Below are 24,299 nucleotides of genomic sequence, written 5' to 3' on the forward strand. Positions count from 1 at the left end.
AATATATTCTAGAGTTTGATAGATTTGGACCACCAAAGCCTAAACATTTAGTTAAAATATGTATTCTTCTTAATAAATTCGACTAGGTTTTTGGAGATATGTAGGTTATACCATCATAGAAAGAATAGCTAGCCTTCTTATAGATGTGATTAATTGAGCCAAAGGGGGGTGTCATGTTTTCATTTTCAATTATGTTGTACTTATTGTACTGCATCACAATATATAATAAAAATGTTCTTTAAATTTAAAGAAATAAAACTATAGTTATTTGGATTCTAAACGTTCTCTGCCTTATATGGAACCAGATAGCCCTTTAGAGAGGAGGCTAGAAATTTTTATCTATTCAACACCTCTAACAAAGATTTACTCTATAACAGATGCCTGGGCAGGCTCTGGTATTATAATAGCAATAGAATGAAAAATTCACTCATTGACTTTGCAATCTAGTATAGTAACAGAGATTTATAATAATCAAAGAATCATATACCTAAATGTAAATTTGCATTCATGAAAGGTGCTATGATATAAAGTACTTGAAATTGACCTAGAATTCATGAGTTCCTAACTCTCTTAAATTGGATTAAATTCATTGACCCAGTAATTCTACACCTAGGAAAATATCTTCCATATGTATACTATCTCATTTTCTTAAAGATTGTATTGTGTATGAGTTTGTAAGAAATTTAACTGTTCAATGATATGAGACTATACTATTAAATTATGCAATAACTATATAGTAGAAATATGTGTCATTAAAAATATAATGGGCAATAAAATGAGATCTTTTAAGTACCTTTTTAAAAAACATATTTCAAAACAACATGAATGCATGACAGGTTAATACCACGTATATTAAAAGGAGTATATAGGTATTTATACATATAGTCTGGAACAAATTATCTTTCTCTGAAGAATTGGATGAGCTATTTTACTTCCACTTTTAAATTTTTAGCATTTTGTATTATGGTGTGTTTTTTTAATTTGTATCTTTGTGATGGTTGTGGTTATTTTATTTACAATTAATAAATAAAAATGGCTCTATTACATGCCCATTGCAGAATCAAAATGTTCAGTGACAGAACCCTAATCATTTGTAATTTCACACCATCCCTAGGGGGACAAAAATTACTCTGCAACCTAAAGCTCCTTAGATGAATCTAGCAACCAGACTGAGAACCACTAGTCTAAATATTAATTTCAGGAAAAATGTTTACATTGAAGCTCATGCCTTATTAGGAACCAAGATAGTTCCACAAGTTTTATAACTATTCAGAAAGTAAAACGTACACCATAATAAAAATATTAGTAGTTATGTCAATTGCTGATGTCATAGTTCTTTTCAGAATCTACAGAAGCCCACAAATGACAATTAAGACAAAACAAAGTTTTTGTTCTTTTGCTAGAAATGTTTACTTCAAATAAACCATCCTTCAATAGCTAACTGTACAACTCTACCAGTCTTAATTTATAAGATGAATCAAGGACTTGAAGTAGAAAAACTGAGAATTAACTATTTCATATCAAAACCTCAGTGCTTTTCATACTACTAGTATTAATTAATTTCTCATGAAAATCTTTTAGTTGAAATAAACCTCAGGGTTCATGGTACCTTCCATCTGTAATCATGTTTCCCTACCTTAGAACATGAATAAAACAGCATTTCAAGTGGATAAGCATATGGCTGCTTGAAATAACCAAAATAATTATCCATTTAATTCTAGATCCACCCATTACTAGCTGTATGACATTAAGTTACATAAGTTTGTAGCATCTCAGTTTACTCATGAGCAAAATGAAAATAATGGGATCAAATGCACAGTGGTGTTGTAAGTAAAATAATAAAACATACAAACTGCTTAGAAAACCCCTGGTCTACAGTAGTAATCAGTAATGAGCTTTTCTCTCTAACCATACTTCTGAACTCTCAAAAGACATAAAATCATAGTCTTAACAATTAAGGACACAGCTTAGATTTGCCTTTGACTTTGAAGCTTGTATCTTTTACATAGTACCCTGTGTCCCTTGATTATCTCAGTGCCATCTTGGGATAAAGCATTAGTCTAGGCACAGGGCATCTGAAAGGATGAAGAAAATAAGACTCTTCCTCTTGATTAGAGTCAAGTAAAAAAAAAAAATAAGAAATGTACATAAATTATCGTGCATAGGTAGAAAGCCATATGGGGATTCAGTGAGCACAACAGTTCATTCCACTTGATAAGTGGTGCAGGGCTGGAGGTGGGAATCAAATAGTAACCACCATGGTGTGGAGTGCAGGCCAGCTACACAAAAGGTACCACTCATCAGGGTCTGGCCATCAGGGAAGACTATGACCTCTGTGAGTCTCTGGCTACAAACACTCCAAGTCTCTTTTCCCACAAGCAGCATGTAATGTTCCTCAGAAACACCAGTGCCAAATATCTCTGTATATAAACATGGAGGTCTTTAAAATTCCTCTGTATCAGGACCCTGTAGATAAAAGTCAAAATAAATAACTCAAATCTATGCACTTAATCCCATAAAGTCAGAATCCCATGCTGTTCACAGTGAGAACCCCATGGTCCATCTCGCCAGGTTAGTAGTGGAGAAAAGCAGCTCTGCTACCAAATGGTGACTGGATGGTCATGGAGAGAAAAAATACGTTGACATTTATCCAAAGCCCAGTAAGCAGATGGCAGTGGGCACAAAACCTATCATGACAATTGGCACCTCATTGGGGTGCTCTGAGCAAGGAAGAGGACTGAAAAATGCCCTGTTTTGGCTGCCCTTCCATGAGGCATATTGGTGGCACAGGAGGGGGACGACGGCCTGACTGGTGTCAAGGGGAGAAGAGATGGCCTTTAGAATCTAGGCTACTGCAGCCTCCTGGGTAGTCAATCTGGTGCCTTTCAAGCATCCAGAGAGTGACTTAAAGATGTGTATCAGATTTCCTCTAGGATAGATGATATCCAACAGATTCCATTCAAAAGTGGCTCACAGAATAAAAAATGAAGCCCCAAGACAGTGGGGGTCTGCATTTTCTGTAACCAGGACTAGTATGTCATGTAAATGGCACAATATTTTTTTAAATCTATTTTAGGATTCTTAAGCTGCTGGTATGTGGATAACCAGTGCATTTGTGTTTTCTAAGCATAAGTGCCAGAGGGTGACTAGGACTGTTAGCTAGTTGATGAGAAGGGTCATTACCAGCAACACTCTACTTTGCAGAGGTTTGATAATTTGAAATTTTTAAAAAAGTGGATGAAGATCCATTTTTTCTTAATTATAGTTTTGTTGTGTTTATACTATTGCCTAGCATTTCAGATACCTTAACTAATTGGCATTAACACATGTATAGATTGCATCACAATAGACACACCCACACACATATACACACACACAAACATTGCTTAGTCTTAAACCTTTGATTAGACTATTCTGAATCTAAAGAAGGTAAAATACAATGTCAAACTGCTGGCCTATCTCCCAAGAAACTGTCAACTAAGTTTTAGTGATAAGAATGCCTAACTTTTTAAGTCACTCTGAAATAAAATAGACATTATTCCAATAAAAACTTTCCAAAATATTGACTACTTTGAATTTTCAAATCAGTTTTTAATATAGAACTCTACCTTCAAAAAAAAAAAAAAAAAAAAAAAAAAAAAAAAAAAAAAAAAACAGTCAATGCACTCAAGATCCCCTTGACTTATGGTTTCTTTAAATAAATGACATGGAATATGCAGTTTTATATAGACAGATTTTTAGAAAGGAGAACTCAAGTCATTATTTCAGTTGTCTTAGCACCCACAACAGTTTAACCATAGAGGTCTCTGATTATTCAACAGCCCACCCATATCCAACAAAAAATGGCCAGTTTTGAATAGTTTCTGATCTCAACTTTGGTCAAAACAAAGAAACCATAATCAGTTACTGGCTGCAGAAATTATTATTTCATAATAGCAAGTAACATAAATATAAATATTACATAAATATGTACCTTTATGAAATATTATGCTGACTATTTTAATTAAAGATAATGCTATGATCAAGAAAAATATTAACAATATATAATTCATTAAAATTGAGATATATTGAATGAAACTATCCCAAAGATATAAAATGATAAACATGCAAACAAAATAAATGGTAAGGGATTAAGGTAAGTGAAGATGAATTTTGGTTGAGAATTTAAAAGTCAACACACTATTTATTTATATGCAGCTACTTTTCCAAAGAGTATGATCTGAAATTGTTCCCCCACAAAAATCAAGTAAAATGTTAGGTAAGGAACTCCTTTCATATCCATAATGGGCAAGAAACTTCTGCTCTACTCTTTAGGGGAAAACTTCTTGACTCTGCCATCTTCCTGAGTAGCACTCAAGCATAACATCAGGCAGTGGTTGGCAAACTCATTAGTCAACAGAGAGGAAAACCACAGCTCAGGAATGCAGTTTGCGGACCACTGGCCTAGGGTTTTGGCCCTACTGCACTCTCTCAGCTGCATCCATCCATAGTAAGGGGGGCTGTGGTCTTCCATGGGACTGGTTAAGTTTGGCTGTGAAGACCCAGCTCTTCCTACTGGCAGCCCCCACAGTGTAGAGTGGATGACACAAGGAATGATAGATAAGGTAGTCCCTCCTTCCTAATTATTTAAGATTATCTATACCTTTCTCCCCAACACTGTAAACCTAACAGCAGCAAGGAATAGACCCCAGGCTATTCTTTTACTTAAATCAGCCTTTCCATGATAACTGATGCCTCAGAGCTGGTTAATATGACATGAGGTTTATATATAACCCTGGCAGAGAAATATTGATCTACAGAGTGCAGGGTTTATTTCAGTATGACCTGTTTTGAAACATCTTGATTTCAAATCATCAATCCAAACTTGTTGGAGGAGCAGTCTGAGTAAAATAAAATCCTTACCAGAATAAACATTCACGTTCCTTGCAATAAAATTTTCTCCCACAAATAAACATGCTCTAAAAATGCACCACCCAATGTTAAAACACAATTAGCTCATCATGTATCATTGAAACATGAGTACCTCCAGCCAGGATCTTCTCTTCCAATTCTGCCATTTGCATCTTATAGGCTTTTAAAGCTGCTTCTTTGAAAGAGGGACGGATTCTCTTTGGCTTTGTGATTTCCACAGGCTGTTCGGGAATGTTTTGGTTTTCATCTTCTTTTATTTCCATTTCAGGTAATGTTTCATTTAAGGGTTCCAACCCTCCTTCACTAACCACATCATCTGCCTGCCCATCATATCCCTCATCTTGCGGGGTTTCATAAGGTGTTTCATAAGAAGAGTGATCGTATTCCTGCATTGGCTCGTCTGTTTCAGTAATACTAGTCCTGTTTTCTAGCTTAGCAAGAACTTGTCCTATCACCTCAACATAATCTGTTTCATTATCTGCCGCTGATTCACTATAGTCCTCCTCATCTTCCGCTTTGTAGTAATAAGGTTCAGTGTAAACATCAGAATCCAGAGTGGTACTTGATTCATTTGCAGTTGATTGTGATAATGTCCGAAATCTCCCCATTAAGGAAGAGCCACTATCCTCATACCCACTGAGACTCTGTGTGCTTTTGTTCCATACCACCCCCAAGGCTGATTTAGCCCGCTGCAGTGTAGATCCAAATTTTGTGAAGCTGAAAGCCTTATCAGAAAGGTCAATGCTTAATCGACTATGCCAAGATTTGGGTGGGGCATCCTCTGAATCATCGCTTTGCAATTCACTTTGACTTCGGTACATGATGGACAACTGGCTTTGATTTGGGTACAAATCGTTAGAATTGGCTTCCTGATAAGAATCATATTGGCCAACCCACTGGCCTTGTGGCTCGTTATCCAGTCCAGGGCATGGAGATGAGTTGTCATCTTGGGTTAAATCATAGCTCTCAGAGTCATCCTGAAGGTCACTATGGCACTTCCCCGAGTCTTCTTGGTCTTTGTTGTAAACATCTAGTTGTTGGTCAGATAGACTGTTTGTGTCATAGTCAAAAGCTTCCTGAGTGGATGAATCCAAACCTAAATCAGCTCCTTGTTCAACTTGATTCCATTCCTTCCATGGAGAAAGATCCTCATGTAAAGAAAGCTGGGAGTCGCTGTAATGACTTCGGTCTCCAGATGCACAAACCATGCCATTGCTCATTCCGCTATCCACAGTTTCTGTGTTCCCCTGGACACCCTGCACAGCCCCATCCAAAAGTGAGTCCTGAGGCCTGTCATACAAGGTAGGCGTGCCCTCCTGTTTCCTTTGCCAAAGTTCCCGGTCTGAAGATGACAAGAGGGAGCTTCCATTTGTTCTAGTGAAAAACTGATTGTCTGAAAAGTCCTCAGAGTACGATTGACACAGTCTGGAAAAGTCTGACTCAGAACGACTAAGCTTTGCGGTAAAAAAATCACTCTGTGAATGCCAGAGGGGAGTTGCATCTCCATAATGGGTTGTAGTTTGTTTTTCCAAGGTACCTGGTTCTGGCAATTGTGAGGACATTTTATCATAATCTGATTTATTTGAAATTTTGCTGCTACTAGCAGTTTTATTTTTGGCTCTAGCATTGTGTGATTTTGAACTTGGCTTGGAAACACTTCCCTTTGTTGGAAACTCTGACTTGGAAAGCACAGCATAGCTGTTTCGTTTGAGTTCAGATTCTAGCTCTCCATCACTGTCATCTGGTAGCATCCAATTATTCTTCTTGATTTGGGGCTCTGTAGTAGACAACTTTATATCCATGCTCTCATAGGTCTGGGAAGATGGTATCCCTTTCTCTTTTCTTTCTCTGATGTCATGAGTAAGAATGTCTGTTGAGATTCCAATACCTGTTCCTTTGAGTTTATATGATTTTTTTAAGACAAAATCCCTTTGCTTAGAAGTTTCAAAATACACCAGTATGGGCCGAGGCTTTGCATTCGGGCAGTCCCTTTGGTGTCCTATTCTCTGAGCAAATTCAATTTTAATAGCATTTGTTGCATCTGAAAAACCCATTTTATCTATTAGAATTTGGTACACCACAACTTCGACGTATTCAAATCTTTCTTCAGGCACATTTAAAAATCTCAGGCTCGCCTTGCCACCCATATGACCTAAGTGCTTAATGTAATCATGGATGTCTCTGGTTTCCCTCCGAGACTGGACAAACCCTGTACGTAGCTGTTCAATTTCACTTTGTACAACCTCCACACTGCTGGAGATCTCATCAATGGAGTGCTTGAGAGCATTGACATGCCCTCGTAGCTCAGAAAGTTCTGTCTCAATCTGACTTATTCCCTGAAGTTCCTTAAAGATCATTTCCATGACATCATGTGTTTGACTAATACATCCAGAGGAACTGAATCCTGGCTCCAAGGCATTTGCCTTTGGGTTTCGGGCAGATCTGTCCAAAGATTTGCTTCTTATTCCCCAGGTTTTCTTTATTGTGCTCAACTCTGAATCTGAGGAGACACAGTCTTGACTCTTTTTCCATTTCCGCAGTTTACGTAAAGCTCCTAGTTTTAAGCTATGCAGGGTGCGTTCCCCATCAGAGCTGCCTTCCGAAGGAGCCAGGCTGCTTGAACTCTTTCTATTGCGTTTCACCGGCATCATGAGTGTTGACTGTGGCTGGTTTTCTGCACTACTCCTTAGTTCATTGAGTGATTCTGAGTAGGAACTCTCAATTGAAGATAACTCTTGAAGCAGATCTTCATTATCACTGTTGGTTACATTAATATTTTTTTGCAGGCCATTGGCAATAGCTACTCGGTAACTGAATGTTGGTGAGAGAGAAAATTCTCTGTTAGCTTCGTCTTCTTCAGTGGATAAGTTGTGAGTAGATGAACACTTGGCAATCTTCTTTACAGTACTTTTCAAGGTATTAGAAAGTTTGGGGGTTTTGGTGTGGCCAGCAGTAGGAAAGTCTTGATCTCTTTTTTGCTCACGATTCTCTTTTTTTTTGTTTGTATTCCCCAATTTCTTTGTAAACATTCCTTTGCAAAGCTTATGTATGTAAGGTAAAATCAGGCTCTTGAAAAGATTAGCCACCATGGAGAGCAATTAGTGCAAGCTTCTCTACTCCAAAAACATAAACAAGGTGTCAGGATGAAAAACTGTAAACCCAAGGCAAGCATCACTGTTCAGATGTTCTCTGAATCACTGAAAATAGCAGGAAGGGCAGCGTGGCTCTGCCACAAGGTCAATGTCCTGTGAAAACCAAAGCCAAGTTCCATTTATGGAAGACATTCTCTCCTGGAGAAGGGGTTTCATCAGTTGCTCTCATTTCCATGTGACTTCAAGCATTGTCTAAAAGAAAGCAACGTAAAAGTCAGTATCAGAATTTAATTCTAAACTTATCTGATTTCTAACATTTTCAAAAGTATTCAAGATACATAAAATTGGTAAGAAAATTGCAGAGAGAGCAGGGTAATATATCAATTTCTATACAGAGTTGCTTTTAAAACAACTACAAAGCAAATCAATAACCATATCTATGTTTAAATTATTTTTTTTCTAAATTATCTATGGACAGCCAAAACTGGTTTGGCTCCGTGGATAGAGTGTCAGCCCGCAGACTGAAAAGTCCCTGGTTCGATTCCAGTCAAGGGCATGTACCTGGGTTGGGGGCACATCCCCAGTAGGAGGTGTGCAAGAGGCAGCTGATCGATGATTCTCTCTCATCGATGTTTCTAAATCTCTATCCCTCTCCTTTCCTTTCTGTAAAAAATCAATAAAATATATATAAATAAATAAATAAATAAATAAATAAATAAGTTATCTATGGATAGACACAATTGAAATGGTAATAAAAGATAATGATAATTTATAAAGGTTTGTATAAGATGACAAATTTAAAAGCTATATTAACTTCATGATATTGTCATTTCCCCATTATTTTATTTCCTAGATTGCATTTACTTAGAAACACATAAGCATTTAAATTTAAATGTATACACCCTATCCCAGACATTTAAAATTAATCAAATTAATATTATCCATATATATATATAAGACCTTTTCTTATTCAAGTAATCTTTTACTTTTCTAGGCATTCAATGATTCAGAATTTCTTAAATAATGATTAAAGTAATCCAAGTAATACATATGTTATATGCTAAAGTAAATACTAAGAGAAAATACATCTTTTACAGCCATCAAATTTGTCAATGACATATAATGGTTGAAAAGAAATAGAAGGTTATATCAAATGAGGTATTATAACAACAATAAATCCAATTGGGAAAATATATTTGAAAATGCAGATAGTACATCCAAGTTTTGAAAGGACGGGACTTGAGAGAGCAGAGCAATGCTAATCACCCAGTGCAGCCCTGTGGCAGATGGCGGGAGACTCATCCCCAGGGTTAGCACCAGAAATAGCCATAGGTTATCAAATCACAAAAAGAAACTGTGCCACAGATAAAATGTTCCTACAGAGAATCAAGAATTGGATGGATAAAGAAGAAGGAGGAGGAGGAAGAAAAGAAGGAAGAAGAAGAGGAGGTGGAAGAGGAGAAGAAGGTTTATATGAATTTTGCCGGTTCACTAGCAGTGTGATTTGTATGTGATTTCATTCAAATAAAATGTTGTTAAATTTAACTTACTGTTTTATTGTTGAAATAGATCACAGAATAATGGTAGCAGCCAAAAGCCTGTACTGACATTGGACTACATATGTGGGTAGAAAAATAATCTATTTAATTCTTTAAAGTTACACCATGAATTGCATATTGTTTTAGGAGTCAACTGACTCGTTACCAGCTCCCTTCACTTGGAAACCAGCCATTTCTCTTCACTGGGGCTCTGCAGGGACTTAGAGAAAGCGTGCTCTGGCAGAAGCCCAGCTTCAGGAGAGGCGGGGCTATGGAATGAGACAGGGAAGCGAAAAGATGAAGGAGAGAAACAGAGTGACTCTAAAGAAGTCCAGGTCTGCTTTCATAAGTTGTCAGAAACCAGCTCCTCAGCTCCTCTTGTCTGAAACAATTTGCTGTTCCTTATAAGTATAAGCCTGAATTTGTTTTCTACTAATAAAAATGTCAAGTAACTGACTCCTGAATTAAAATTTAGAATAGTATTTATTATACCCCATATGACCTCTCCGTGTGGAGAAAAGACTTTGGAAAGTTAAGTAGTAGGATGGTAAATAAATTACTTTGAAATCAATTGGTAGAATAAATTGTTCTATTTACTAAGCACTCAGTCCAAGCTCCTGGATCCAAACACCACCTGAAAACAAACACCCGCTTTTTGTTTAAATGAAAGCAGTAATTTTGTTAATGCTTCTGATATTTTCATGAAATTATCTAGACTTTTGACTTTTATTATTAGTTCAGAACTATTACTTTACAAAATAATTGTTGAGAAAAATTGAGCAGAAAAATTCAACCCGAATTGAAATCCTGGTTCAGAAAACATGAACCCAAGGGCATGTATCCACATTTACACATACTAATTCCCTTGTTCTACATTCCAATCAATACAGTGACTTGTTATTCACTAAGGGCTCCATGCTCTTTTATACCTCAGTACCTTTTCTGTTCCCTTTACCTAGACTATCACTCATGCCAGCAATTCTGTCTGTAAAAATTGTGTTTAAACTCCAAAATCATTTGTCCTGTGCAGACTTCACCAACCACCCAAATTGAGTTTTTGTCTCTCTTTGCCATACTGGCCCACAACCTAGCTCATAAACTATAGTATTAGAATTCTGTAATATAATCTCACTTCTGTCTCCACCTGCTGGACTATGTCCTCTTTAAGAGTAACAATTATGACTTGTCCTATTTTAAACATCCTGAACCCAGCATGCATAATAAGCATTTGAGAATTATTTGCTGAAGAATTGGCCCGAAGGGCACAAAGTTTCAGTTATGCAAGATGCATAAATCCTAGAACTCTACTGTACAGCATAGATACTGTAGTTAATGAGACCGTATTGTATACTTAAAGGTTTTGCTAAGAGGGCAGATTTAATGTTAAGTATTCATGTCAGAAAGTAATAATAAAGCAAGAAGGAAAGATAGGAAGAAACTTTTGGGGATAATAGATATGTTTATGGCATAGACTATACTGATGGTTTCACAGATGTATACTTATATCCAAACTCATTTTTAAAAGTTAAAACAATTGTCACTTACTAAATATCTTCATCTGCTTGCCCCAAATTAAACTCTATTCAAACCCAGTCATTTTTTCTTAGTTATTCATCTAAATTAATATAATAATAAATATCAGCTTACTCAAGACTTATACCCAGGACTCATTCCTGGGTATATTCTAGATTTATATAATCTATCCCATATCTATATACAATGGATATTATCTCATCTCATTAGTAATGCCTTAGTTATGAACTCCATCATTTCATATGTGGACTATCACAAATGTATCTTATGTGGTATTCCTAGATCTAATTTGGTCCTTCACTCAAATCGGTCTCTCTAAAATTAATATATTTTAATTTTTATTGAATTTATTGAGGTTATATTGGTAAATAAAATTATATAGCCCTGGCTGAGTAGCTCAATTGGTTAGAGATTGCCCTGGTGTGCAGCTGAAGTTGCAGGTTCAATCCCTGGTCAAGAAGCAACTAATGGATGCATAAATAAGTGAAGCAACAAAACTCTCTCTCTCTCTCTCTCTCTCTCTCTCTCTCTCTCTCTCTCTCTCTCTCTCTCTCCCTCCATCCCTCTCTCCCTCTTAAAAAAAAAGAATTAAAATATATTATTAAAAGAAAAAAATTGCTGAAACTGGTTTGTCTCAGTGGATAGAGTGTCAGCCTGTGGACTGAAAGGTCCCGGGCTCGATTCCGGTTCAAGAGCATGTACCTTGGTTATGGGCACATCCCCAGTAGGGGTGTGCAAGAGGCAACTGATCAATGATTCTCTCTCATCGATGTTTCTAACTCTCTATCCCTTTCTCTTTCTCTCTGTAAAAAATCAATAAAATATATATATATTTAAAAATAAAATAAAATAATTAAATTACTTAGGTTTCAGGTGTACAGAAAATGAGTATATTCTTAAAATATAAAAATTGTTCCACTTAAAATACTACCTGTCTTAGGAGACTCGTTTCCTATCACTCCCACAGGCACATCTGCCCCAGCCACATTGAGGAAGTAACAGTTTCCTGATTACCACAGAGTTGCCTCACAAATGTGCCTTTTTTCAAGCTGTTCTCTCTGCCTCCATTCCTTTCCTGAATATCTCTAGAATTAAGATAGATCTTCATTCAACTGCAGCCCACCTGTATTTGTTATTCACTTCCATTGCTGCTCTTTGATTTAGTAGTAAACAATGACACCTGGTACTAATACTTCTACTAGTACTTTGGAATCTACAAAGTATTTTTTGTGCGTAAAGTTATATGATCTTCATGGTAACCTTGCAAATGTATTATCTCCAATTATGGTTATAGACAGTGAGTCCCTTACATGCTCAAGTAGTTGCTGGTATATCCTGACCTTAAAGCTTGGTTTTTTCACTATAATGATTTTTAAAAATACATGTATATATTTTATTGATTTCAGAGAGGATGGGAAAGGAAGAGAGAAATAGAAATATCAATTATGAGAGAGAATCATTGATTGGCTGCCTTCTACATGCCCCTGCTAGGGATTAAGCCCACAACCCAGGCATGTGCCCTTGATTGGAATTGAACCCAAGACCCTTCAGTACTCAGTTTGATGTTCTATCCACTGAGTCAAACCAGGTAGGGCCACTTTAATAATTTACATTCTCCTTTCTTTAGACCTTTAATATTATTGTACAATAGCTTACTGGTCTCCTAAAGCAATATTTTCCACCATTCCAAACCATCCCATGGACTGATTTCCATCCAACCTTCCTTAAATGTCATTTTTCCTTTTTTTTTTTTTTAATCTCCTACTAAACACTATTGCCTACCCTGTACTCTGGACCATTCGTGGAACCACTAATCTTATTTTTGTGGTTTCTTTTATACTTGTTCTTCACTCAGAATGTCCCCTGTAAATCTGGTTTCAACCACTGAAGACAGATCAAAACTAAACATTTCCATAAAAATTTAACTACTCAAGTGATCTTCTTTTTTTCCTGTCCTTATTGTCTGAACCTTAAAATTTATACCTTAATTATTCTTCTAAACTATTAATCAAATAGTCTGCATGTTTTTCTTTTCTTTTTGTTTTGTCTATTACATGCCAGATATTTTCTTGAATGATCTGTATAGACTATTACATTAATGTTTGACAGAGTCTCTGAGTAGGTACTGTTAGTAATTCCCATTTTACAGATGAAGAAGCAGAACCTAAGTAACTAAGTCCAAGCCAGATAGGTGTGAAGTGATGTAGCAAGAACTGCAACCCAAACTAACTGGCTTCAGGGTCCATTACACTAAATAAATCTATAACAAGAAATTGTGAATATTGCTGGCAAATTGGTACATTGATTAGATGTCCACACACCTAATTAATGAAATCTAAAGAGCTCTGCACTTTCAGTGTCTCAATAAAAATGTGTTCACAAAGTATGCATCATAGATGATTAGGCGCTGCTAGCTCATATTGCCCAGTTTTATTATTTCTACCTGCCCCAAAATGAACTCTAAGGCCAAGAGCACATCCTTAAAAGTAACACAATGGGTTAATAATTAGTGGTAACTTCAGATTAATTTCTAATTGACCAATAACCACATGAAAATGTGTTCTACAACATTATTTTAATTACAAGGAAATACAAATTAAAAAAACAAAATGAGATACCATTTCATATAGGCAAAAGTAACTAAAAATATAAAAATACTGGCTACACCAAATGCTGGAGAGGCTGTGGAGCAATTAAAATTTCATACAGTACAAAGGACAATGTAAAATAATATAATCACTTTAGAAGCTTTTGGCAATTTCTTATAAAGCTAAACCTGAATTTACACTATGACCCAGCAATTGCATTCCTAAGTGTGTACCCAAGAAAAAACAAGGCATATTTTTTCAAACAAACTTGCATGAGAATTTCCATGGACACTTTATTAATAATATTTCGAAAGTAAGAAAATATCAATAAAAGAATGGATACACAAATTACAGTATATTAAAATAATGGAAAACTAATCAGCATAAAGAAGAATGAGCCACTATTACTCCTGAATCTTGAAAGTACAATATTATATAGAGCACATGTGTCAAACACAAGGCCCGAGGGCCAAATCCGTCCCGCCAGGCCTTGCAATGTGGCCCGCACCGTGCTATCATCACTGCACTCCGCTGCGTTTCCATCACAATGACAGTTTATGACTGTTCAGTAAACCATTCGGCCCTCGATTTAGGCTGGATTTTAGATTTTGGCCCCTTCTCTGATTGAGTTCGACACCTCTAACATAGAGCAAAAGAAGTCAGACACAAAAGAGTAAATATTCTATGATCCTGTTTATATTAAGTTCAAATCAGGAAGTTGTTGTATATAAAGGATGGGGACTGGTTTGAAGGGAAACATTTTGAGGTGATAGAAATGCTCTATATCTTAATTGGGGTAATAGGCATATTTTCATTTATAAATTCTTCTAATTATAAATTTGAGATCTCTCCATTTCATTGTTTACAAATCTTATTCCAGTGAAATAATATAAAAAGAAAAATGAAAAATGGAACATATACTTTGATAATGGAAGTAACACTGAAGAAGCAATTTTCTGGAATGGTGGAAACTGGTTTACTTGTTTGTATAAAAATTAGGTCTTCTTTAGTTGCTGAATTTAGTGCAATTTCAGAACATGCAGAAAACATAAGAAGTGTTGAACAATGCACTCAAAGGTCTAAGCAGAAAGACAATATAGTAGGGAACACAGCTTCTTTAGACCTCCAGCTTCATCAAAAAGGCCAAGCCGCAATTCTCCTATCTGTTTGGAAATCCTCTAACTGACTCAGAAAAGTCGCCTTGACTGAGGACAGACTGAAGTTGTCTAGAGGTCCCCTGTCATGCAATTGGAATTCAGAAAGGTATTCATTTTAATGTTCTTTGTTTTAGAATCTCTTCTTTCCAAGGGTCATATATCCTCCTGTGATCTTAACTGAATCCCCTTTAAGACAATGCTCCAGAAATTATATCTTCTCTTGATCACATCTTAAGTTCCTTTCTCTCTAAAGGGTCCATCCAACCTAAGCAATAAGCATGTTCACATCTTACCTTATTGTAAATGACAAACCAACCAACAGCGCAGCCTTCAGCCTTCCTTCAATGTTGTCACCTTCTCAGGCCACTGCACCTTCCAACTGACTCTTCCAAAGCATAGAGGAGGCCCGCTGTCTGCACTTTCTCCAAGCCCAGCAGTCTACTAAAATGTCTCTTTTCTGAGATATGGATAATATTTGTATAATGTCTTAATCTTCCCCATCCTGCCTACTGCATCGGAAACCATTAACCATGTTGTCTGTCTTTAAATATTTCTATATACCTCCATGACAGCAGGGCCTGCTTGAGTCTCTCTCCAGACACAGTTATTTTGACTAGAGTGGTCATATCATAAAAACTGGGCCAATGACGTTTTCTTTCTTGGGAATTGTAAGTTAAAACAGGAATTTTGACAACAGAGCAACATTAAGTTCTGATCTGACCAGCCAACTTTTAAAATTTGTAAAAATTTAGCAGTGGAAAGACATAAAAAAAATAATAAAATAAAAAGAGTGCAGACAAATGGTGAAAAGCAGAAATGAGAGAAAATATGAGCATAGATGAAGCGGGCCACTTTGTTTCTGATTGCTATTTAGGCCCAGATGTGGGACCAGTATTAGTTTTGTCTAATTAAGTGAGATATCAGTCTAAGTAAGTGTTTTCCTTTAGAAACAAGTCCTAGCAACACTCTCCACTGGCCTCTCTTCCTCTTCTCAGCCTTCTTTTACTCCCCTTTCTTTAAACTACAAAATCGATAAATTTTCATAGCTTCTGTTTGTTTGTTTTTTGTATTAATTCCTATTAATGTTTTGACTGGCTTTATCTGAAAAATCATTATCATCTCAAATTCGGTATTTCAAATTCATCTTCATTACATGACACTCTAACTTTCTCAGATAGTACTTAGTAACAAAGCCAACATGTTCTTATTTATACAAATGGGAACTCCAGTTTCACTACTAATTCCTCTATTGTTTGCCCCAAACTTACCTACAGGCCTTAACTTTACAGTCTCTCCCATCCCTATACCTCCTTTCCATTCCGAGGGCCTCCATTTTAGTTCAGGCCCTCATCAATGTTCACCTCAGGTCATTACCTTCTTTTAGAAAAGAAAATTCAAACAAAAATTAAACATTTTATTTAGGTCCTAAAATATCCCAATCATTATATTATATTCATTAAAAAATAATATCACTTAATCCTCACCACAGACATTTGCACTTGATTATGAAAATGACTTCCTAGCTGTTCTCACCTCACTGATTATACACAACTCTAGATGTGTCTTTGTTCGGTAGTAAAAGCAAGAATTTAAAACTTCAATAAATTTTATGCAGCGTCGCAATGGACCAAAACTCAGATGCTTACATAATTAGTATCCCCCCCTTCCTTTCCATTAGAGTTTCCAGTACACTTCTCCTCACACAATGGAACTTCCCTTGATTCTAACTCTTGAGTGAAAGCCAATTACTCATGCTTCAAAGCTTGCAAGCAAAATGGATGTGATACTTATAGCTAAAAATTAAAGTTAATGTCTCGCTAAATAGAGCTGCAAGTTCATCCTTTTCCTAAATCACAGGGTGCTTTTAAAGAAATTCCATAAAGTAATCATTTTAAAATGCCTAATAGCAATACATATTTTAACTTGTTCAGCAAAGATATATCCCATTCTATATAATGATAGTTAATATATGTCCCCTGTGCAAATTCAGTTAGCTCTTTAAAAATTCTTGTATTTTATTATGGAATTCTAAATTATATGTGTAAAGTCTCTTCAACTTAAAACTGAACATGCTTAGCATCAGCCAGTTCTTACCTCAAAGGGCATCAAATCACAACAAATGTATTTGGTAACCTGATCAATGGAAAGTCTAGGTGCTATTATAATTGAAATAAAAAAGAAAGAAATTAAGAAGGATACACAAAAATGTGTATATCTCTAAGTAACCACAGAGGTAAACATATGTAATGTCTGTGTATCTAAATTCAAGTTTCCCAAAGCCCCTTGTCACAAAAGAAGGTAAGCTCTAAGATTCAAGCTCTGGTTGTACCTGTGTTTGTATCTCTTGATCCTAACGCAGCCCAGACCCTTTACTTAGGTTTTGATGACAGTTAGAAAACAAAGATGCAGAAGAATGCTGTGGAAAATGAGATAGACTATTTTTGACACCATCTGCTAATTTTTAAAAACACTTAAAATGTCTTTAAAAAGTAATCAGTGAAATAAGCCCTCTAAATATACTTCTGTGCCATAGGAATAAGAACAACATAAGCGGGTACCCCAGAAGCATACACATTCTGTATACCCTTAATTAAGACCAATGTAATTTCAACACTAACCTCCCATTCAAATCTACCCTCAGCCTCCACTCCAAATGTTTACACTTCAGCCTCCCATCCAAGTCTGCCCTCAGAATCAATGGAAATATCTTGTGTGGCATAGCTGTAAGTGCCACACAGATACCCCCTTCAGGAATAAAAGTCACTCATCTCTCCATCTGTATTTGTTGCCATAGATGCATAGTTGAGTTTCTCTGAAAATGGTCCGTGGCCAAAGAGTTATCCCCCTCCTCTGGGGCAGCCCAAATTAATTGAGTAATTGATAAGTGCTCAAATGCCTAGCACTAATTGATACAGTAGGTATACAAATTCTCTGTTGATTTAATACAGGGCCATCCCCGCATCAGAGTTTTCTGTAAGATTGGCTGAGGCTTCTGTTGCAAATACATTGCATTTCATCTCCCCCCTCTACCCAATCCAAGAGAAATTCTATGCATATATATTTGTTTCATAGTCTGTTTCCCAAGGAAAATGACTTAAGAAAGTTGGTGTCAAGGGAGCACTGAGGAAGTGACTCCAAATTGAGATATTTTATCTGGGTCCTCCCTCTTGGGCTAGCAATGAGAACCTAATCACTGACACTATGTGGAAAATTGGATAGCCTGTGTGTACTGTAGCAGTCCAACTGCTAAAATATGCACTACTGATAGACTGGTAGGAATACCAGTGTAAAGGAATGAATTCATGCATACAATGTCCCCTGTTATTTGATAGGTTGAGGAGAGGAAGAGGAAGTGATTAGCATTTTGGAATAGAATAGCTGTTTCTGGAATCTTTTGATGTAATAAACAAAGACAACAAAAGACTAAGAACAAAAGGCTAAGAGTGATGAATCACCAATTTATGGCTTAGTGTAAAGACAATTGGAAAGCCATGCCATCATTTAAATAAATTTTTACCTTTTGCAACAAATGTAGAAAAAGCTAAGCACCAGCCCCAGGAATCCTATACATTGATAATAAAGAGGTAATATGCAAATTGACCATCACTCCAACACACAAGATTGCCAACCCCATGTGGTCAAAGATGGGCACCCCCATCTGGACACAAAATGGCCAGCAGGGGAGGGAAGTTGTGGGCAATCAGGCCAGCAGGGGAGGGAAGTTGGGAGGGACCAGGCTTGTAGAGGAGGGCAGTTGAGGGTGATTGGGCCCACAGGAGAGGTAGTTAGGGATAACTGGGCTGGCAGTGGAGGGCAGTTGAGGGCAACCAGACTTGCAGAGAAGGACAGTTGGGGGTGATCAGGCCTGCAGGGGAGGGGAGTTGGGAGGGACCAGGACTGCAGGGGAGGGCAGTTGGGTGTGACCAGGCTGGCAGGGGAGGGCAACCAGGCCTGCAGGGGAGGGCAGGTGGTGGGGATCAGGCCTACAAGAGAGGGAAGTTGAGAGGAACAAGACTTTCAGGAGAGGACACTTGGGGGCAACCAGGCCTGCAGTGAAGGGCAGTTTGGGGCAAATAGGCTGGCAGGGGAGGACAGTTAGGGATGACCAGGCTAGTAAGGGAGGGCAGTTAGGGGTGATCAGGTCAGCAGGGGAGGGCAGTTGGGGGCAACCAGGTCTGCAGGGGAGGACAGTTAGGGGTGACCAGGCTGGCAGGGGAGGGCAGTTAGGGGCAATCGGGCCAGCAGGGTAGCAGCTAGATATCAATCATACTGGCAGGGGAGTGGTTAGGGGGTGATCAGGCTGGCAGGCAGAAGCTGTTAGGGGCAATCAGGCAGGTAGGCAGGCGAGCAGTTTGGAGCCAGCAGTTCAGGATTGTGAGGGGGATCCCAGATTGGAGAGGGTGCAGGCTGGGCTGGGACACACATGCCCCACCCCATGCACAAATTTTGTGCACTAGGCCTCTCGTTAATTATAAGAGAGGCAAAGCTCCAGAGAAGATTCCTCAATGTAGGTAGGATGGCTATGCTAAGTTCAGGCCTTAATAGAAAAAAAATAGGACTTTGAATTATGGGATGAGGACATGTAGGTTAATTCACTTAGGACTTTTAAAATATATATTTTTATTGATTTAAGAGAGGAAGGGAGAAGGAGAGAGATATATAAACATCAATGATGAGAGGAAATCATTGATTGGCTATCTTCTGCATGCCCCACACTGGGGATGGAGCCCACAACTCTGGCATGTGCCTTGACTAAAATCCAACTGTGACTTCCTGGTTCATAAATGTTTGCTACTTATGAACTGATGCTCTTCCACTGAGCCATGCTGGCCAGAATCATTTAGAATTCTTGAATCATCAGCTTCCCAGAATCCTAGAGTACAAACGTGACTTGCTTCTCCTTTTGGTGATTAGTACGCTACCCTCATTTGAAGACAATACAGAAGTCTTTGACTTGCAAGAAAAGCTGTGCATCCTCCATCAAGATCTACCACAAACGTCCCCATGGGCCTCCAGAACAATAATAAGAGCAAAGTCACAACATATTGTAGCTGAGTAAATGTACGGTCTGTTAAGGGAGGAAAGCGACTGTATGTTGAAGAAACTATAAAATCCCACCAACATATATGCACCAACAGGAACTTAGAAAGTACTTATCAACTGAATTCTGTCGATTCTAGATCAATGGGGAGGTATATAAACTAAATTAGGGAAGAATTTATTGCTATAGAAGCACTCTCCTATGATACTGAATTTAACACCTGACCATAGAAGACACTATTAACACAAAGCTATGTTGGTTCTTTGAAGCTTGGAAAAAACAATAGCCTGCACTTTAGTATAAATAGTTTGGCAAATAACAGAGAAAGATGTCATAAGTCTCAGAGAAGTATAGTTGTGATAGAGTGGATATACTATATAAAACCATAAAACTCACCAGCTGAAAATGTTCCATGAAAGGGCATATCATTTACCAACCTGATAAGTAATGGTAAGTTTCTCGGTGACATCATTGGTCATCTCAGTGGTGACTACCCTCTATAAGTCAGAGATGCTATAGAGCCAGGCTCTAATAACAAGGGAAATAATAGGATACCAAAACAACTAAAACGTTAGGTAGCATTTAACTATCAGAAAAAAGCTGGGTACAGTTACCATGATGTGGCAACAACAAGGCAACTTAAGCTTCTTAGGATTAAGTAGTCTAGAGAATACCTCAATATCACCTCCAAAGTAAAAAGTGAATCATTGCCTCTCACATCCAAAGTGTGGTTTCCTTTCAAGTTCGAAAATCATATACTCCATACGTGAGAATGCTATTCTGACCCATATGCATGTGATCCAAAAGGCTGATATATTATAGTTCACACTCTATGAACAGTGATATCTGTGCTAAGTAGTCACCTTGTGGAATTTATGGTGAGCTACAATAGGGGAATCAAATGTAGACCCCTATTTTTTTTATAGATACCACCAACATATATGCACCAACAGGAACTAAGAAAGAACTTATGAACTGAATTATATCGATGCTAGATAAATGGGGAGGTATCTGAAGTGGAAACCTAGTATCTATTCAAAAAATATTTCTCAGACTGCAATTGGATTTGAATATATACAGAGAACTTGAATACGTGGCAGCCACAAACCATGTGGCCAGAACTACCTATCATGAGTTCAGTTCTGTCCAACCCATCAAATAGTGACATTGGGTAAACCCAATAGCAATCCACTGTACAATGGAAATGGTATAGCTGGGACTATCAGGCATGGACAGGGTCACAGGGAACAGGTAAGCTGCATGAGGATGTGGCCTAGACCTTTATCATCCATTACAATTGCAGCAGTGTCTTTCCCTCAGTGTGCATGTGTGTGTGTGTGTGCACGCGCGCATGTGTTTGTTTGTGTGTATGTGTGTGTGTGTGTGTGTGTGTGTGTGTGTGTGTGTGTGTGTAAGTATGAGAAGAGAGATATACACACACAGAGGTAGGAGGGGGGGATGTACAGTTGATCTTTGAACAACTGAACAACTCAGGTTTGAACTGTGTGGGTCCACCTATATGAGGATATTTTTCAATAAATACTTGTGCTGTTTTGGATTCATAGTTGGGATGTTATGAATGTGGAAGGCTGATGGCATGCATTATGCCATTTTACTTAGAGGACTTGAGTATCTGCAGGGAGTCCTGGAGAACAACTACAGAACAACTAGGTTTTGGGGGAGTCAAATATATCCCTTATGAACAGCTAAGGGAAGAAGGAAGAAGTCTAAACTTAGTGATTTATAGTCTGGACAACTTATCTCAGTATGTGGGTGTCTCAATATGTGAGCATACATTAAAATGGACTATGATACCCAGCCCACTCAACATGTCACTGAAACACAGCAGTGAAGTAAAATCCTTCCAATGCACAGAATTTGAGACAGGTTATCTTGGCATGCACTTGTGTGGACAGAGAAGTGGCCCATGGTAAGAATGCATGTGGACTCATGAACAATGGCGAATTGCTTGTCTAACCTATTAGGAGCCCATAAATAGAAAAATTAGAAAATCAGCATAAAAGAGAGCTAGAGAAGAAGCAGTAGATCTGGAGGCTTTTAAGGGAAAGGGCACAAAAGGTGAAATTTTCTGTTTGCATATTGAGGCTCACCAGAAAGTATTCTCAAGGAAGTAGCAATAAATAACCAAGTAAACAGAATAGGTTGACCAGTTGTGGTTGAGATGGAGAGTATGCATGGGCTCCTATTCACCACAACTGATAGAGGCACAGCCACTGCTGAATGGCCAACCTGACAGCAATAGAGACCAACACTGAACACGTAGTAAGTACAACAACATATTTCAAGAAAATATACAAGCAACTAGATTACATGTAGCAATTGATTACATTGCACTTTTACTCTGGAAAGGGCAGTACTTCATTCTAACTGGACCAACACAATTTCAGGTATTAATTTGCCTTCCCTACCCACATAATTTCATCTTAGACCATGGGGATGGATACACAGAAGTGGATTGCGGCAGTGAGCTCCTGGTTTCCATGGGGAGAACTGCTTCTATGAAGACACATAATAAAAGTATCATGAAACCTTAAGATAGACTTGTCATCTGGTCACTTTAGACTTGCAGCAGGAAAAAAAATGACTGATTATTAGTAGAATGTAGGACTGGACTTACACTATAGGGACAAGGAGAAATATGTTTAGCACCCAGATAAGCCACTGAGAAAATTCTTCATAAACCTTTTCCTAATTTGGTAGTAAATGGATAAAAATAGCAAAATGACGAGGGGCTCATTCAGGAATGATCATCTTGGTCACCCCAGGGATACCTGGCATGGAAGGTCTAGGAGAGAGATCGTGTGTTGTGGCCTGGAGAGCAGCTACAATTACAAGGACTCTAGCTCCTGCCAATAACCTTCTTCATGTAAGAGACCCACGTGCTATCCCAGATGGCCTTAACTTGCCACATAAAACAAGTGGGTTTGAATGGCATACAGGGCAGACTTGTGGATGTCAAGATGTGATACCTACAGGACCAAGGTACTCAATCCGGAGTTCACCTCTGGGAAGGGCCCTCCACTGAGGTGGTCTTGTTTTCTGGATTGCCACAAATACCAGCTCACAATTTTTCCAGACTGTCTTTGATAATGCTCTAGTTTTGACTTTCAGACTATGTCACTCTAGGTCTACACAATATATAACCTTTATTTTCTCAATCTATCACAAGTAGCAGAGACAGCTAATGGTTAACAAAGAAAAATAATTATAGTTGCCATTCAATATTTGCTTGCTTTGTTCCTCTAAAAATTTACTATCATATTCCTGTCAGAGAGGAAAAGATTGTGGCCTGGCACAAGTAAGCACATTCCTTAACACCACAGTTCTAGGAAGTGGTAATATCTACATCTGAATGCAGGATGTGAAACTCCAAAGACTTAACCTTACATCATTAATTATTCAGGTAACCAGTAAAATGGGGGGGGGGGGGGATGCATATATATATGGCAGAGAGAATATACTTTGAATTTAAACTGCCTGATTATCCACTTAAGTATACTATTGATTATGATAAATAAAATGTAGTAAATCTTCTACTGAAAAAACCCTCTTTTGTACAGAACTTGAGAAATCATTCTTGCTGAATCTTTATTAGAAATTTCATTTCCAAGGCAGATTCTCCATCTGCCAGCTGTATTCAAATATGGAGTTTAGAATAATCAAACATTTTTCTAGTTGTCCAATGGAGCTTTCAGTTGGCTGGTCTGAACCTAGGAATTGAAAAATATAGAAATGCTTTGCCCTTAAATACAAAGTCTGTGAAGTAAATAAATGTGGTTCCCATCAACCTTGTCTGCTCTTTGGTCACTTTTTCTGTATCACTTAATGATTTTTGGTATGTTTGGGAATTGTTTAGACTAAATAATATTTGTTCTCATTTTTATTCCCAAATTTTATTACTTTAGGAAGAAACCAAGAAAGACTGCTAGTTTTCTCAACAATTACATAGTACTTATTAATCAGAATTTGCTGACAATTTTCCAAGATTGTAATTGAGGTTGCATGACCCTGCCTTCATTAATAAATGCAAATTGAGCCATAATGTTCAGATGAGAAACATGTAATCACAATTTGAATGGGGGCTATTTATCTAACAAATTCCAAAATATTAAACAATATGCTGGCATTAGGGAAAGAGCTCAATTTGCTCTATGTTTTATTCACACCAAGCATGGCATCTGTGTCTGGCTTCTCTCCCTTATAAGGTTATGAGCCCCTCCTTTGAAAGACAATTTTTTTTAATCCCCATATCTTCATGGTATTCTACACAGAATAGATTACTAGTAAAGATAAAGAAGTGAAAGATATATCCAAGAAAAATCAAAATAATTAAAATTTAAATTCAAAAGTTAAAAAAAAAATCATATTATGGAGTTATCAGCACTTTACTCATTCAACCAACAAATATTTATTGATCA

General features: G+C 37.5%; 1 protein-coding gene across 4 annotated transcripts in view; it reads right to left on the reverse strand.

The window, feature by feature from the left end:
* The window catches only part of UNC13C (unc-13 homolog C), a 503,072-nt gene that overhangs the window by 469,173 nt on the left and 9,600 nt on the right, over nucleotides 1-24,299 (reverse strand). For all 4 annotated transcript variants that reach the window (XM_045582381.1, XM_036441424.2, XM_036441415.2 and 1 more), the window contains exon 2: nucleotides 5,024-8,255. In XM_045582381.1, coding sequence (XP_045438337.1) covers nucleotides 5,024-8,000 — 2,977 coding nt within the window. In that variant the 5' untranslated portion in view covers nucleotides 8,001-8,255. The remainder of the gene's footprint in view (nucleotides 1-5,023; nucleotides 8,256-24,299) is intronic.

This window comes from Pipistrellus kuhlii, unplaced genomic scaffold (assembly GCF_014108245.1).
Source record: "Pipistrellus kuhlii isolate mPipKuh1 unplaced genomic scaffold, mPipKuh1.p scaffold_m20_p_1, whole genome shotgun sequence".
Taxonomy (NCBI): Eukaryota; Metazoa; Chordata; class Mammalia; order Chiroptera; family Vespertilionidae; genus Pipistrellus; species Pipistrellus kuhlii.